Source organism: Lepidochelys olivacea (genome assembly GCF_965140295.1).
Source record: "Lepidochelys olivacea isolate rLepOli2 genome assembly, chromosome: 4".
Lineage (NCBI taxonomy): Eukaryota > Metazoa > Chordata > Testudines > Cheloniidae > Lepidochelys > Lepidochelys olivacea.
Genome location: NC_140414.1, coordinates 105,691,931 through 105,704,168, shown reverse-complemented (window position 1 = coordinate 105,704,168; position 12,238 = coordinate 105,691,931). Strand labels below are relative to the sequence as shown.

Here is a 12,238-nt window from a genome sequence, read left to right as displayed (position 1 = left end):
GGGCATGCATATTCTCTACCAGTTCCCAGACCATTCGTCCAGACTGTAGCCTTCCAAGTCCACCAGGTCTTAGAGTCTTCCCCTAACTTGCCGAGAGCAGAGGATTTGGTGGAACAAGTACCCCTCCTATCCATGGACTATTATGGGTGGTGGTGACGGATTGGAGCCATTTGGGTATGGATTCTCAGTGTAGGACCTTAAAAGTTAAATGTGAAAGACAGGGTGGATCTTCAAGGACTTGGGCAGTTGTAACTAGAAAGCCACTGAAGAAATATAATCTTGAAGGGGCCCAGATATCAATAATCCAGTTTGGCTTTGGGCAGAGAGCAACACCTTGTCCCCTACAGGCAGATTTGGGACAGCTCAACATTCTTGGTCCACGTGGTGCCTAAAGGCTTCTTTGGGAGACTGCAAGTGTTCCTTATTCTCCCAATGTACATGGGAGGCAAAATCCACAGTGGCCAGCACTGGGGAACTTATGGGTAAGTCTGGGTGGAAGAAGAGCTAAGAGTCATAGTTTGCAAAGAATGGGATATATTGGGTCAAGGCATGGTTCACATTGTTATATGCCAATTTGGCGTAGCACAGGGTGACCCAGTCATCCTGGTGGTAACTCAGAACACAGTGAAGAGACTTCTTCAAAATTTGATTGACTCTGTTTGCCCATTAGTCTGCAGGTGATAAGTGGATGAGAGAAGGGATTTGACGCCAATGAGTCCGAGAAATATTCTCCAGACTCGGGAGATGAACTGAGGTCCCCAGTCTAATACAATGCTTGTCCATAACCCTTAGCAGCGGTTGACATTTTCCAGGAAGAGCAAAACTATCTCCCATGCAGTGGGAACAATACAGTATGGGCTGAAGTGCACCATCTTTGCTAGGAAGTTGATGGCAAGCAGGATTACTGCGTGTCCCTGAGTGTGTGGCAGTTCTAAACTGAAGTCTATTGATATAGTAGACCAAGGCAGTGGAGGCATGAACAGAGGATGGAGGAGACCTAGGGATTTTGATTGTATATCCTTGGTATGGGCACAGAGGTCACAGAACCTTATATAATTCTTAATGTAAATTGGTAGGCCTGGCCAGAAATTCCTCTAGATCAGATTCCAAAGTCTTATATTAGCCTGCAAGTGGTAAATTGTGGCACAGTTTCAATACCACAAGCCTAGGTTCTCCCCCCGCCCCCCAGAACATAAATACAACCCTTACAACAGAGAAGGCCTTTCTGAAATCAGAACTTGGAATCAAGTCAGATACCCACATCATTCATGGTCTAGTAGATCTGGGTCACAAAGAGGTCAGCGGGGAGCAGATGGAGGATTTCAGACCCTGCCAACTGTCCTCTTGACAAAGTGGGAAACCTTGAGCACAGTGGCACAGGGCTCTTTGCCAGGTTCAATATATTCGTCTTTGCAGGATAGATCACCCACCATCCCATTTCTCATCCCTGGACGATAGGTAACTGTAAAGTCAAAGCGAGCAAAGAAGAGAGATCAGCAGATCTGGTGCTGGTTAAGGCATCTAGCAGTCCATAGGACCTCCAGGTTCTTGTGGTAAACACGACTTGGACTGGGAATCAAGCCCCTTCTAGGAGGTGGCGCCTCTCTGAAAACCGCCTTTATAGCCAGTAGCTAAACATCACATATTTTTTCCACTGGGTTAGTTTCCAAAATTAAAAGGCAAAGGGGTGGAGTTGGTTGCATGGGCCTTCATGTTAAGACTGTACCCCACATACAGCAAACTTAGAGGCATCAGCCTTAACTGTAAATGGATTAGTGGTATCTGGGTCAATCAGGATGGGTGCAAGGTGAATGTCGATCAAAGGTCAACTGAGCTTCTGTGTACCAGACAAACTAGGCTCTCTTTTCAAGGAGTGCCATAAATCACTTGATGATTACCTGTTCTGTTCATTCTCTCTGTGGCGAATTGGTGAACCCCAGAAATCGCTGCACCCTGCATTCATCCTTGAGTGCAGTCCAGCTGAATATTACCGATCTGGGTCAGACAGGGATTCTAACTGTGCCAGTTCACCTTTAATGTCATCATTTAGGCTGAGCTGGAAATGATAATGCTGTGTGGTACTGTTCCACTCGGCATTTACTACAAAGTACCGGAACCCCATGGCATAGCTAGCAACTGTGGCATCCCTGCAGCAACACCTGAAGTGTGACTTTTGCCATACGCTCGTGACATGGATCATTGATGATCACCTCCATAGCCTGAACAAAGTCCTCGAACTGTCCCAGAAGCGGGCTTGATTCTTCCAGGACCAGAGAAACCCAAGCCAGGGGCTCCCCACTAAGCAGGCTGATAATCAATCCCAGGCTTGGTCAGTGAGTACAATGTAGCAGAAATAGGAGCAGATACAGATTTAGGAATCCACAAAATTGCCATGACCACCATCAAACTTGCCAGGTGTGGGAGCTTGGGTTGGAGCTGAAAGCGTGGCAGAACAGCATTCTGCACCTGCTGGGTGGCAACCTGGGCCTGCAAGGTCCATAGGGACCCCACTCTCTGTCGGAGAGATAAATGGCCTTTGTAGGGTCCATGCTCACCATATCAGCTCCAGTTCCCTGTTCTGGGGCTGCTCAAAATCGTCAGTGACTGAGACACGGACTGAGAGTTGTACCTAGTGGCTGGAGCCGGAGTCAGCCATCAGGAACCAGAGCTAAGGGTCAAAAGCAGAGTCAGAGGCCAGATGCCAGCGCTGAGGGTCAGAGCCAAAGTCATGAATCAGAGCTTAGGGTCAGAGCCAGGTTACGTGGAGTGAGGCAAGTCTGGGTCCAAGGCAACAGAAGGGCTGAGACCGAGGAAGCCGAAGGGATGGAAAAAGGCAGGAGCAGGGCTGGGATGAGGCAGGTGCAGGAGCTATCACAGCTGTGGGTGACTGCTTTGAGCACCCACCAAACTGCTGCTGCTGGCCTGAAGAGCTGATCTGCTGACTCTTCCCACCAATCAGTCTGTGTAGTCAATCAGGCAGCCTACTACAGGCCAGTTGCACTCATTAGGGTGCCCTGAGGCTGGCTCTGCTACAGGCCCGGATTCCTATATCTTCCTCTATCAGCTACACTGTTGTGTATGTAATGTAGGATAATAAATTGTGGGGGATTACAGGGATACTGCAAGTATGATGACAGTGTAGGGGACCCAATCATAGAATCACAGAATATCAGGGTTGGAAGGGACCTCAGGAGGTCATCTAGTCCAACCCCCTGCTCGAAGCAGGACCAATCCCCAACTAAATCATCCCCGCCAGGGCTTTGTCAAGCCTGACCTTAAAAATATCTAAGGAAGGAGATTCCACCACCTCCCTAGGTAACGCATTCCAGTGTTTCACCACCCTCCTAGTGAAAAAGTTTTTCCTAATATCCAACCTAAACCTCCCCCACTGCAACTTGACACCGTTGCTCCTTGTTCTGTCATCAGCTACCACTGAGAACAGTCTAGATCCATCCTCTTTGGAACCCCCTTTCAGGTAGTTGAAAGCAGCTATCAAATCCCCCCTCATTCTTCTCTTCCGCAGACTGAACAATCCCAGTTCCCTCAGCCTTGCCTCATAACTCATGTGTTCCAGTCCCCTAATCATTTTTGTTGCCCTCCGCTGGACTCTTTCCAATTTTTCCACATTCTTCTTGTAGTGTGGGGCCCAAAACTGGACACAGTACTCCAGATGAGGCCTCACCAATTTCGAATAGAGGGGAATAATCACATCCCTCAATCTGCTGGCAATGCCCCTGCATATACATCCCAAAATGCCATTGGCCTTCTTGGCAACAAGGGCACACCGCTGACTCATATCCAGCTTCTCATCCACTGTAACCCCTAGGTCCTTTTCTGCAGAACTGCTGCCGAGCCATTCGATCCCTAGTCTGTAGCGGTGCACCAATATATTTGACCAATATATGCACACATTTCACACTGCTAGCTACAGCCCTACCCGCTGGTTTTAGTCAAGTACAAGAGACCAAGGGAGCATGCACATGCAACATTATTGAGTGCTATGTAATTATATAAGATTGAAGGGTATATTCTCCCCCCATTCCACACGTGGAGCTTTGCTTTTGACACTAATACAGCCTTGGCCTTGCCAGTGTGAGTTCTATGCTGAGATCTGTAATTATTTTAGCAACAGCACATTCCTATTCTTAGCATATTGTGATTCCATCATCTTTTAGGTTCAGCAGTTCAGAATGTGAAGTCTTATCCTGCAAAGGGCTAAGCATCTCCTGAGTGTCCTCCACTGAGAATGGAATCAATGACAATTGAGGATGTTCAGAATTTCACAGAAGGCGCTCAAGGGGGATTTTCAAGAGAGCACAGCATTGATCCAACTCTGTTCCAATTGAAGTCAAAGATAAAACTCCCTTTGATTCCAACAGGAGCAGAGTTTGGCCAGTGCTGAGCTCTTTTGAAAATTTCACACACTGTGCTTTGCAAGTTTAGGCTCTGAGTCATGCCTTCTTAATCTGACATATTTTATGGGTTCACTCATGGTTTACTAGTATGAAAATATTTAAGAGTCAGACTTTGCAAGAAAACGTCACAAAAGGCAAATCTAAAATGTCTCTAATTAAAAATAGAACAACATATAAAGATACAACAGGTTTCCTCCTACACTTGTTCTCAGACACCACATTCTACCCAATATTCACTTTGTGTCCCTTTCTGTGATTTCACTTCTCTCTGCCTTTTTTTACTCTGCTTCCCCCTAAGCTTTGAAGAGCCTTCTCCTTCATTTCTGACAGCCCTCCTATATCTCTGTATGGAAATCTCTTCTGAAAACATAGTTGTGCACTTAGGCTATGGCTGTCTGCTCCAAACCTCTTTCTTTAATAGTCTGCATAGTATTCATTTGATTCAAATTGTAACTTGCTTTGGATGGGAATTTATCAAAACTGTGTGTGCTGTAAAACATCGACACATCTATGGCACTTTTTAGTAAGATAAGCACTGAAATTTTCATAGCAAGATGTCTAATACTAATAGGACTAAAACATATGTTTCATTGTATACAACTATATTACTTCACAACATTATTTTGTAATCCTGGTTCTGATACTTGCTGTAAACCTAGAAAAAATAAAACCTGAAACATTGACATTTTACAGGTTTCAGAGTAACAGCCGTGTTAGTCTGTATTCGCAAAAAGAAAAGGAGTACTTGTGGCACCTTAGAGATTAACCAATTTATTTGAGCATAAGCTTTCGTGAGCTACAGCTCACTTCATTGGATGCATTCTGATGAAGTGAGCTGTAGCTCACGAAAGCTTATGCTCAAATAAATTGGTTAATCTCTAAGGTGCCACAAGTACTCCTTTTCTTATTGACATTTTAAAATCCTGTATTTCTAATTCAATGCTGAGAATTATTTACAAAAGAATGCAGTACAAAATACTTCCCATAAACATTAGTTTATTCATACAAGAGGACAAATACAAGTGTTTGTAACTATCAGCTTGTAAAACCTAGGAGTAAATGCAGAGACAATTCAAATACTCACACTAGTGTAAAATCATGGAAAGTACTCTTATAGAAATAACAGAAGTAATCTGCATTTATATCATCTTTCTACAGAATGTCTCAGGCTGCTTTACAACTAAAGCAAACAAAAGTTATCAGCACTTAGTATTGTTAAAAGCCACTGACGAGATATTTTTATGGAACAAGATGTTAACAGAATACAGGATATGAATTACTGATATCAACACTCAATGAGAAACTCAATATAAAAATGGTTAAACCTAGAGAGAGTCTGGACCAAGGTCCCTCAAGAAAGCTAGCTGCAGTGACAGAGCTCAGGACTTGTCTACACACACAGAGGTGTAATGGTTTAACTGAAGGTGTGATTTTAAACCAATTTAATTAACCAATGACAAATGCAGCGAGGACACTTATTTCAGTTTACCAGACTTCTTATGGTTTAGTTTAAGTCGATTAAGAACAGGTTTAAGCTAAATCAAAACAAGACACTCAAATGAAAATCAGTGTGTCCATATTGGGACTTACTAAACTGAATCAGTTTAACATTACACCTTAAGCTAAACCAGTGCAACTTTCTTTTGTAGACAAGTCCTCAGAAAATTGTTAAAGGGGACATACTGGGTTAAGCACAGCTCTAATGGACACTCAGTGTCTAGTCAAACCTGTCTGAATTCCTTTATATTGCAGAACAGGTCAGTGCCGAGACTCGCCTCTACACAGCCAAAGACTAGTGACATTGGGATAAGGGATCTCCCTGGTGAAAGGAACAGGTGATGATGGAAGTGATAGTGTCCTGAAAGCAAGGAGACAGCAACCAAGGAACAAAGAGATGGGAATTCATTGCTGCTGCTGGAATGGATCATAGGGGTCCATCACAATCAGTTCACAATTTAGCGGAGCCCTATATGCTGCCCTAACCTGCACTGGGGACAGGACTGGGGACTTGCAAATTTCTGCAAGTGGATAAACAGGATTTTTGTAAATAAATTAAATCAATGGCACTAGCAAATACCATGATCTAGTGTCACCAATGTCTCTCCTAATGGGAAATTGATCTGCTATTGCTGGGCAAAGGGGTAACAGGTTCTGTCAGGTTCAGTTGTCAAGAGAAACTGGGCATCCTGACTAGTAATGGATAGAAATTCCATTATTGCAAAATGGGTAACATAAGAACGGCCTTACTGGGTCAGACCAAAGGTCCATCTAGCCCAGTATCCCGTCTTCCTACAGTGGCCAGTGCCAGGTGCCCCAGAGGGAATGAACAGAACAGGTATTCATCAAGTGATCCATCCCCTATCACTCATTCCCAGCTTCTGGCAAACAGAAGCTTACAAAGAGCCCTGGCTCCATTGACACAAGTAGAGATGGACCCAAGCCATAAAACTGAGAATCAGATTTTCCCAAATTTCTGGGATGTTCAGATCTGGGTTTTGGCTTTCAGCGAATCTCTAAACACAAGATTACCACTGGGACAAACCAACATGTTGATTCCAATCATAATAAAGGGTTGGGCTATTAGTGGGATTTGAAGGCATCTGGCACCCCGCAGGAGAAGCTCTGCCTGATTTGTTGTTATCTGTTGTGAGATGCTACATACAAAAAGAAAGCTACTTACAACAGTTTGTTATTTCTAGTCAAACTGCAAGGGAAGAATTTATTCTGGTGACATAGTGGTAACACTGAAAAAGTTCATTCTGTAGAAGAGCTGTTACCAGTTCCCACAGCATTCCCCATTGCTAAGCACTGGGAATCTCTCTCCAACCAGCAGCACCTTTCAGAACTGGAGACTCATGTTCAGTGCAACCACCATTTATTCATTTAATATTTGCATGAAATAATTCATCCCTCATTTTTCTTTTCCCTTGCCTTCTCTCTCTCTCTTTTCAGATGTTAACAACGAGTAATCCAGATGGGGTGCAGGTGCTGTAAAATGATAAAAAGGTACAGAAGAAATGGTGCTTGGAATCAGAATAAAATAAAAGCTTGTTAAAAACAAATCCATTCTCACCTGCATTCATCCTTTAAGTTAAGGATATTTACCATGTTGCAAATAATCGAGGAATTTACAGTTTAGATCAATTAAGCCACTTTGGAGCCCAAAAATGCTGATTTCCTGTAAACTTCATGTTGGTTTATTTTAATTGAGTTTCATCTGTGTAGCTGCTAGCCCACAGAAGCTATGTGGCAATGGAGGCAAATTCTCACTGTAGCGTTTTCCCACCTGAGTGGCAAGAAGCAAGACTAGTTCAGTGGGTGAGGGAAGCTGTAGGATCCATCACCTTCTAAACACTGGAAATGTGCTGTAAATCTGCAGGTAGGGCAGACACAGCTCCATGAAATCCCTTACCTTACATCCCTGCTTCCATTGTAGACTTTACAATAACTGGCTTTGGACAGGTCACATAGTAAAGGGCTTTCAATTTAGACAGCCTGCCATCCCAAGCTTCTCAATGCTCCACTCAGCCTTATGTGGATGCCATCCCCATCACCACGTACTCCTGGGGTAATGCCACTGCACATGTGCAGAATTTAGGTCCCCTGCAGGTTTCTGTACTTCCCTGCAGAAAAATATGACTCTCTGACAGGGAAGCAAGGGGAAGCCACAAGTGCGGTCATGTGACCCTCCCCAGAAGTATGTTTTGGGTACCCGGGGAGCCAGCAAAGGGGTAAATCACTGTGTGGCAGAGGGCGGGACTGGGAAAGACCCGGCCCCCTACCCTACACCAGGATCAGCTGCTAGTCCTGGCTGGGCTGGGGAGGACGAGACTTCCTCTTCCCCGGCACGGCATCCAGGGCTGGGTCAGACTCACCCACAAATTTCTCCCCCCAGCCGCAGGAAGCTCTGCAAACTCTCTCTCTCTCTCCCATCCACCCAACCCCTGTGCACCCAGACTCCCTCATACCCAGATCCTCCCACCGATCCTCACCCACCCCGCACTCGGAATCCCCCCGATGAGCCCCACTCCCCCTGCACCTGGACCACCCTGACAAGCCACCCTTACCTGGATCCCAAATCAGCCGCACCTGGATCCCCACCCCACTGAGCACCACTCCCCCAACATCTGGACCCTGCATAGAGTTCCCCACACCCAGAGCCCCCCCACCGAGCTCTATCCCCCCACATTCAGACCCCTCCGCTGAGCCCCAATCACCTTCACCTGGACCCCCCTGCAGAGTCCCATTACCGTTCCACCCAGAACCCTCCAACAAGCCCCTGTGCATCCAGATCCCCCCGCAGCTGAATCCCGCACTGAACCTCCCACACCCAGATTGCCCCACACAGAAGCCTCTCAATCCACATCTGGAGCCCCACACACTAAGCCCCTCCACACTTGGATCCTGCCTTGCTGAGCCTGCCTGCACACACCTGTTGCACCTGGCACGGAGGGGCAGGGCCCTGGGGTGTTTCTGGGGCAGGTCCGGTCCTTGTGCTGTGTCAGGGATGGGTGCAGCCTCACCGCTGAGTTCGTGTTTGGGGTGGAGGGAGCTGCACAGTAATCACTTACCTCCGTGCAGGCAGTGGCCTGTGCTCCCCAATATTATGCTGGAACCTCCACATTTATTTGAGAAATAAAATTTGCAGAATTTTAAAATACTGCGTGCAGAATTTTTAATTTTTTGGCATAGAATGCCCTCAGGAGTAACCATGGTGAGTGAGGGAAATGGGGAAGGAAACTGAAACTACCAGAGAAGATAAAGAGGGGAGGGGCATAGTGAAGAAACAAGAACACCTGTGTCAGAGCAATAAAAAAAAAACAAATGGAAAAGGGGCAGGGGGGTACAAAAATGAATGGAAAAAATAAAAAGAGGGGAAACAGAAGGGAGATGTGAGAGAGAAAATGTTCAGAGGAAAGGAAAAAAGATGATGACAGCTGGGTCAGGACATGATCACAGGGAACACGTACAGGGTGCCCACCTGCTAATCGAGCCCCCTGGGGATAAAGGTTGGGAACAACTGTGTTGTTATAAGGTGGAAGGACTTCTTGTCCTGTGGCTGTGACATACCTAGTGAGGCATTCCATGGCCTCTCTGTCCCCTTGTGGAGCCTCTGACCTGGAGCCTCATTGTTCTGTAGCATTCAGTCTCTTGAGCAAATGACGACAACTAAGTATATGCTTTTTACATTTAGTACATAATACTGTAGGTTGAGCATAGTTGCGCTAGTTGTTTAATCTCAACACATCAGACTTGGGTGTAAGCAGTTTTCAGTTTCTAACAGAGAAAATATTAACTGGTAAAATTCTCCTTTCCCCAGCTATATCTTTGATCCAGAAGATGTACAATCCTCGAGATACCCCAATGAAGTAAACAGTTACAAACCAGACGGCAATAAATTCAAAGGCGATCAGAACAATGAAACTCCAGTGCATAAAAATGAACTGCAAAATGATGAGTTAAAGAGAACAGAAAATAAAAACAGGTTCAATAACACAAAAGAGGCCTTCTGGAACCACAAAGGAACTGCTCTTCACGAGGAAGGGCTAGGAAACTGCATTGAAAAGTTTGACAATGCTCACAGTGGTGTCAATTCCTGTAGTGGTACGCATCCCTTTCCTAATCACAACACAAACCGAATCAAAGAAACCGTCAGACATGGAAATTCCAGCCAGTCAGCAAGTTCTTCTTTAGCCAACAGGACAAGAGACCTCTGCACCAATGGACTCTCTTTACCAAATGAATCTGGCAAAGACTGTGACCCAGAAACAGGCAATCACAAGAAGCCAGACTCAGAAGAGCCAGAACATTCTCGAGATGAGAACTCGCAGTCTGCAGGAGAAAACAGCTCTCTCACAGAAAGTGCAATACTGGAGACCCAAAACGATGCCATCCAATTACCAGACCTGGATTACCTCCCACGTGATAGCCAAACCAGAAACTATAATGCTCCTGAAAAGGACAGTTTTTCAGACAATTACACACATTCAGACCAAAATGCAGCGTCTATAGTGATAAATAAGGGTGAGGACCCTGGCCTAAGCCTGCCTTTGTGCATGAAGGAAAATTATGATTCAGTGGAGAAAGCTCTTAAAACTGAGTCTGTAAATATATGCGTCAAAGAGGACATGCCTGATGGTCGTACATCTGAGGGCCTCATAACAGAAGCACAAGAGGAAAAGCACATTAACCATAAAGAAATTAATGCAAAAATTGAAGAGGAGGAGGAGGAGGAGGACGCAGAAGTGGCAGAAGCTCTTGCAGCGCTGGAAGCTGCAACCGCGGGGGAAGATTACGAAGAGGATGAGGAGTATTAGATGGAGATTTCTTTCTAACACCTTCATAGTAAACTTAGTTCTGGAGCTGTGTGAAACACTAATGAATGCATGTGTTGTACAGAACAGACAATTATTGTATAAAGCACAAAAAACAGGAGCTGGGACTAGAACTCTGATCATTTAGCTGCTAAAACACAGTCCTTTACCACCTGAACTGAAGAAGAACTCCCTTGGCTTCTGGTAGTAATAAGGCCCATATCGTTCCCATAGGCCACAAACAAGAGCGTAGCATCACTCACACAAAGCCAGCATGTAACAATATAGTTCACGTGAAGGTTTTCTTCAGTTGACTCAAGGGCTTTCACACACCTCAAGTTTCATGTTCAAATGAATCTCAAAGCATGGCTACAAAAACCAGAGTTTCCCCATTTCTGGTATAAGCCATACAAAACCACAGAATTGAATCATTTCAGTGTAAAAATATACAACTGACCCTAGGTTCAAAAACCTTTCAACAAACTGTGACTAAGAAATTAGCAGAGCTGTGAGATGCAGTCACAGTGAAACCCATGTGAAACTTGCCTGGTTTCATGCTTTGCAAGAAACTAGAATCACAATCTCTTGACTCACCAATTGTTTACAAACGGATTTTGCCTCAGCCTCCCAGAAGAAGCAAAACCCATTTGTTTAAAAAACACCCACAACCCAGTGAGGGCTAAATTCATCCTGCTGTAACTGGACTACAGTCCCTAGACTTACAGCAGGGAGACAGCTGTCCCCAAATCAAGTACCTACTACACTTTAGAACTTTTGAATCTCTACTTTCAGAAATGTTTACCCTTTCTGGATAATTTCATATTTTTAGTTTTCAGTTAGTACGTTAAACTTCCTCTTGTACAATTTCCGGTTGAAAGCCTAGGAGATATGGAAAATAAACACTTCATGTTTAAAGTCACCAAATGTTGGATACTGTCGAATGGCTGAGATAGAAAATGTGGTCCAAGTTTTATATTGTGAATTGATGGCTCCTGAATTGATTATAAACTGTTAATAAAATAATTGTTTTAAAATTTAGAGAACCATTATCTGTTGACTTTTATACTTTGTTAGGTTTCTAAATTATGCAACAGTTGCTAAGAAATAAACCTTCAAAGAAACTTAATATAAAACCCATCCTCAATTAATGTGTGTGAAAATTACCGATTGTTATGTCACCTTTGCCTGTGCAATATATGCTACTTGCCTCCAGTCTATATGCCAACAGTCTATTCAAGTGAGGAAATGATTGTAGTACAATGCCATTGTAATTCTGCTAATTTTAGTCAAAGGATCAGAATTCTGAAGGTAGAGCTCATATCTGATCTATACTAAGGCCTTTAATCTTAGTCTTTACTTAGACCTGGAGTATACTTACAAGTTAGGTCAACATAGTTACTTTGATCAGGGTTGTGAGAAAACCAAACCCCTAACCGACCTAGCTACGCTTACCTAACTCCCAGCAAAGATGCAGCTATGTTGACGGAATGATGCTTCCGTTGACCTAGC

The 12,238-nt window shown here is 44.5% G+C and overlaps 1 protein-coding gene across 6 annotated transcripts in view; it reads left to right on the top strand.

The window, feature by feature from the left end:
* The window catches only part of PGCKA1 (PDCD10 and GCKIII kinases associated 1), a 64,581-nt gene extending 52,849 nt beyond the window's left edge, over positions 1–11,732 (top strand). For all 6 annotated transcript variants that reach the window (XM_084625965.1, XM_084625967.1, XM_084625966.1 and 3 more), the window contains 2 exons: positions 7,368–7,421; positions 9,736–11,732. In XM_084625965.1, the coding sequence (XP_084482091.1) occupies positions 7,390–7,421; positions 9,736–10,732 (1,029 nt within the window). In that variant the 5' untranslated portion in view covers positions 7,368–7,389 and the 3' untranslated portion in view covers positions 10,733–11,732. The remainder of the gene's footprint in view (positions 1–7,367; positions 7,422–9,735) is intronic.
* Positions 11,733–12,238: the final 506 nt, after the last annotated feature.